Source organism: Palaemon carinicauda, chromosome 18 (genome assembly GCF_036898095.1).
Source record: "Palaemon carinicauda isolate YSFRI2023 chromosome 18, ASM3689809v2, whole genome shotgun sequence".
Lineage (NCBI taxonomy): Eukaryota > Metazoa > Arthropoda > Malacostraca > Decapoda > Palaemonidae > Palaemon > Palaemon carinicauda.
Window position 1 is genome coordinate 63,138,196 of NC_090742.1, and position 5,738 is coordinate 63,143,933.

A 5,738-nucleotide genomic window follows, 5' to 3' on the forward strand; every position below is an offset into this window, starting at 1 on the left:
CGATCAGGAAACTTGTCTTTTAGCTCGGAAAAGTTTCCTGATCGCTGATTGCTTAGAATTATCTTGTCCAACCGATCAGTGATCAGGAAACTTTTCCGAGCGAAAAGGGCACCCTTGCGAGTCGGTGCAAATCTGCCTCACTAAAAACAATTGACTATAGACACATACATGTATAACTATCAGTGCACCCATATATAATTTTATCTAAGAAGAGGGCTCGAAGTATGTGAATCCTATCAATAAATAGATTGATACGTATTAAGAAGAATGTCATCCGTGCAGTTGAAGAACAATGGATTTAAGTGTCTTTATTGAGCAGCAATGTAAGGTCTAGAGAGCTTACAGTAAAGTATGTCCTTCACTAGTAACCATAGAACGTATATATATATATATATATATATATATATATATATATATATATATATATATATATATATATATATATATATTATATATATATCAATGTATATATATATTTATATATATTTATATATATATATTTATATATATAAATATATAAATATATATATATATATTTATATATATATATATATTTATATATATATATTTATATATATATATATTTATATATATATAAATATATATTTATATATATATATATATATATATATATATAAATATATATATATACATATACATATATATATAAATATATATATATATATATATATATATATATATATACATATATATACATATATATATAAATATATATATAAATATATATATATATATATATATAAAACCATTGAGCTATATCATTTTATGGTAATTTTAAAATAAATTTTTCCACAACCATTTCTTACCAACCTAATGAATATTTTCTATGTATGAACTTAAAGATTGCTCTCCCTCCATCATTTATCCTGCCACATGCTTTTCTTTTGAACTCTTAACCCTACCACATACTACCCACAGTAGATTTATCATTGCTTAAATAAAAGTGTTTATATTTCCCATCAAGTTTTCCTTTGTAAACTTCCCACATTCAGAGATACCTTACACATACTGGACAGCCACCATCTAGTGTCCCTAATGTAATCTGTGTTTATATTTCCCATCAGTTTTTCCTTTGTAAACTTTCCCACATTCAGAGATACCTTACACATACTGGACAGCCACCAATTCATATTCTAGTGTCCCTATTGTAATCTATGTTTATATTTCCCATCAAGTTTTCCTTTGTAAACTTTCCCACATTCAGAGATACCTTACACATAATGGACAGCCACCAATTCATATTCTAGTGTCCCTATTGTAATCTATGTTTATATTTCCCATCAAGTTTTCCTTTGTAAACTTTCCCACATTCAGAGATACCTTACACATACTGGACAGCCACCAATTCATATTCTAGTGTCCCTATTTTAATCTGCTTATGGTGTCTTTTCTTTCTTCAACCTCCTGATGACATTTTGAAAAGTTACTTCCACAAATATTTAATAGTTGACACCTATTATTTCCATTCTTGCATCATTCACACAAAGCTCCCTTATAGTTGTGCAACCTAACAAATTGATAATACTATTTAGAAAGTTTCAACTAATTTCCTTCCTTTTGGTACGAATTTTTGCCTTATATGGTGAGATCCATCGTAAATTTGTATAACTTATTTTCAACCCTTTCTCATTAGATAATATGTACATAAACCCCTACATAATTGACTAATCTATAGACGAATACACGGACAAAGCTTACAACTTGTCTTTTGAAAGAAATCATTATCATTTTTGTCTATACATCCTTAATGTCCACAATAATATTCGCTTATACAAAAAATACTGTTGAGAGGGCAAAAATACATATTTAGGGCATTGTCTATTCTGCCCTACTTAAGTTAGCAGCTTCTCAACGCGTTTGCATGAACTAATACTGTTGTACTTTCCACAACACTTCTGTTTTCCATAGCAAACTGTGGTATAGCCCCAATCAATGTAGATGGCATAAAGATAGTCAACGGGGAAGAAGCAGCAGAAAACGAATATCCTTTTCAAGTTGTCCTCTACCCTGGCACCTCCGGATGTGGAGGATCCATCATCAAGAAAAGGTGGATCCTTACAGCAGCCCATTGCTTATTTGACAAGGAAGGGCAAGTATTAAGAGATTTGTCAGTGTTTCTTTTAAATGGGGTTCTACTATAACTTGGAATAGGTTTAACTTGGAATAGGGTTCTACTATAACTTCTTGAGGTTCAGTAGAGAATAAAATGACACCTTGAGGGATATTCCTAAGCTAACATGTATAATCCTCTTACTCGCGTATAAAATTGGATGTGTATTCTATAATAGCTTTAAAAGTATATATATATATATATATATATATATATATATATATATATATATATATATATATATATATATACTTCTAAACAACATGTTGGCCTCTCTTCTTGACATTCACTTATTAACTGATGACTATCAGTAATGGCTTGCATTTCTAACAATTCAGGATGATAAAAGTCGATTACAATTTTTCCTACAATTTAAGGGATTATGGAAACCATCAACAATCTTACACTATACACTGGTTGTGATGTATAACCTAATTTTAGATTTAACATGAAGACATTTGAGAGCAGGATTATAAAAACCGTATAACGTTCCTTCATTCCTCAGCCATTTTATTTCACAAAGATTATAATTAATTGGATTTAAGCTATAGGAACCAGGAGGCCATTCAGTGCCTTGCTACAAGATGGGCTGATCACCTTCCGTTCTTTGCAGGAACCCAGTTAAGCAAAATGACGTTATTGTTGCCTACGGCAGCAGCAATCGGAGTGAGCACAGAGGGGTCTACGCAGTTCAATATATTGTTCATGAAAACTACGATAACGAAACATTTGTGAGTTCATGTTTTGCAATAAAAACAATGGCTTAGCTAAACTATTTCTTAAATTTCATTCCATATCTATAGAGTTGTTTTCTTAATGATAGAGGAATTAAAACACTAAAGCACAAAAGACCTTGAAAGGGATTAAAATATTCAATCTACATGTACGCACCCCAATGAAATTTTTCCATTCCCAATTATTTGAGAGTCTGGACGAGACCCATTACATCATATGGCGTTGGAGGAGTTAGGTCATTTTTATTGAAAAGGTTTGTCCAAATAAAGACAAATGGGGAAGACAAGAGAAAAAAAAGTGTTGGAACGGGACGTATGCGACGTAGGATATAATGGGGTTGGGATGAAAAAAAAATGTGAAAACACTCTCTACTTTTAATGATTTACAAGGCTTTTGTCTTAATATAATACCCAAGTCATTGCTAGTTAGTAAACAAAACAACGAAACTATATCATAATTTCCGAGTAGAATACCTATAGTTGCTGCAAAAATTCCGGGCAAAATAAGCCCCACCCATGATGACGTCATAGACAATCACATTGTCTCTCATGATTGGCTATGACGTCATCAAGGGGAGGGGCTTATCTCGCCTAGAATCTCCGTGGCAACTATGGTAGCTAGTTATATCTGCAGTGTGGCATGCCAATATGATAGGAGTCAATAAGGTGAAAAGGACAATGGTTTATGATGAGAAAAATCAGAGGTTTGAGCATAAGAAGACGAATGGTCAAGTATACATGGCGTTTCAATGCGACTAATGTTCAACCGAACTCTTAAAATGAAAGACTAACCATTGACTGTATATCTTTATTTTATGCAAACTTATCTACTTCTATAGACTCTCCTCTTTTTGCTGGAAAATTAAAATTGTTTATCATCTCACCCTAGGCTAATGACATCGCCCTTGTAGAACTTCCGAATGACCTGATATGGGAAAACGACGCGACCGTTCAGCCCATATGTCTGGCAGAAGAATCGGATATCATCGTTGGAGGGAAAGCAGTTGTCACTGGATGGGGGGCTTTGTTTTATGGTAAATAACTCACGTTTTATATATATATATATATATATATATATATATATATATATATACACGAGAGTTGAGTGTTTCTATCATAAAGAGTTAGGCTTTCTAAATCAGTAACAACAGATATGCTTTTTCCATAAAGTACTTGTAAGGGGATACCTTGATGTGGTGAAAGGGTTTCTGTATTGCCATGTATCAGCAAAGCTGTACTAGTCAGGGTGACCCATATTAGGTTGATTTGCTGTAATTGACCAGACTATTCTCTCCCACCATCACCAATACACAAGGGCCAGCGTGGTGACGAAAACAGGCCAAAACTCAGACATGACCAAGGTCACGTCTAAGGTATTGTTCTGCAGTGGATTAAAAACGGCTACATTTGTTGTTGATCTTGTTGTACATAAACACTCATAAAGTACATATATATATATATATATATATATATATATATATATATATATATATACATATATATACAGTATATCTATAATATATATATGTATATATATACATATATATATATACAGTGAACCCTCGCTACATCGCGGTTCGACCATCGCGGATTCACCACTTCGCAGGTTTTTTCCATAACCCATATATATATATATATACATATCGCGGATTTTCCGGAAATTTCGAAAATACTGCAATATCTGAAGACCCCAAATACGATATTTCGTTACCTGTAATTCCATTAATACTGAAATTAGTAATATCTGCTCTTACTGATTGTTCATTGCATTACATATGACATATAATTAAGCACAGAAAGAAATAAAACACGAAAAGAGAATGTGATCATACGATAATTCAGTAATGTATACAGTACGTAGTAAAATTAAATCGAACATGAAACGCAAATCAGATGCAGTCATACCATATTAGAATGGTGTAAGGCTGCTGTTGGCTACTACTGTACTGTACTACAAATGTAATGGATGTGCTTCTTTTCCATGAATCTTTTGTATGTATACGTACGTAGTACTGCATCCAATAATATTCTTTGTTACAAAAATCACATTTCGAATAAGCGTACGAGAGAGAGAGAGAGAGATAGAGAGAGAGAGAGAGAGACACACATCCTACAACAAAAGCGTAAAATAGCGTACGTAAAGCTATTATTATTATTATTGTTGTTGTTATTAAAATTATTATTGTTATTATTACTATTATTATTATCATTATTATTATTATTATTATTACAGTATCATTATTTATTATTATTATTACTGTACAGTATACTGTACGCAGGGTATCTTGTACTTTGAATTGGTAACCTACGTAGCATATAAGACGGGTTGTGATTGGTTCAAGCGCTGATAGATGACGAATCAGAACCCAAGTTTTGAAATCTAGCCTGTGATTGGTGTTTTGAATGCTTCTCCAACCCCCAGCATCTCTTTCCGCGGTCACTTTGTCTCCCGCTGTATCACTGTGTTGACGTTGTTAAGTAATTGTGGACTTTAATCTGTGCTGTGCGTGACTGTTTTAAGTTGAACTTTTTGTTGAACTTTCTGTTAAACCTTACTGTACAATGCCTCCCAAGCCTTCTGCTTCTACTAAGGATGGTAGTGAGCCTAAACAGCACCGAAAGATAATGACGATTGCTGAGAAGGTGACGCTTCTCGATATGTTAAAAGACAGTAGAAGTTACGCGGCCGCAGACCTCAAAGACCTGACGAAATCGGGCAGTGAAGACAGTGAAACACAGGAAGAGATCCAAGAAAATGTCGAAGAAACGGGCTTAACATTAGAACGGCTTGCCAAGCTCTGCAAGCTTGCGAATGAGGTGAAAGAAATGTCGCAAGAGTGGGACGAGGATATGGTTCGTTCTCTACAATTCTG

The 5,738-nt window shown here is 33.3% G+C and overlaps 1 protein-coding gene across 1 annotated transcript in view; it reads left to right on the forward strand.

Moving 5' to 3' along the window:
• Positions 1 to 1,889: 1,889 nt before the first annotated feature.
• Positions 1,890 to 5,738, forward strand: part of LOC137657328 (transmembrane protease serine 11D-like) — a gene marked incomplete at its 5' end in the record, with an annotated part of 24,969 nt that continues 21,120 nt past the window's right edge. The window contains 3 exons of the mRNA XM_068391662.1: positions 1,890 to 2,110; positions 2,745 to 2,862; positions 3,755 to 3,899. Of these exons, the coding sequence (XP_068247763.1) occupies positions 1,890 to 2,110; positions 2,745 to 2,862; positions 3,755 to 3,899 (484 nt within the window). The remainder of the gene's footprint in view (positions 2,111 to 2,744; positions 2,863 to 3,754; positions 3,900 to 5,738) is intronic.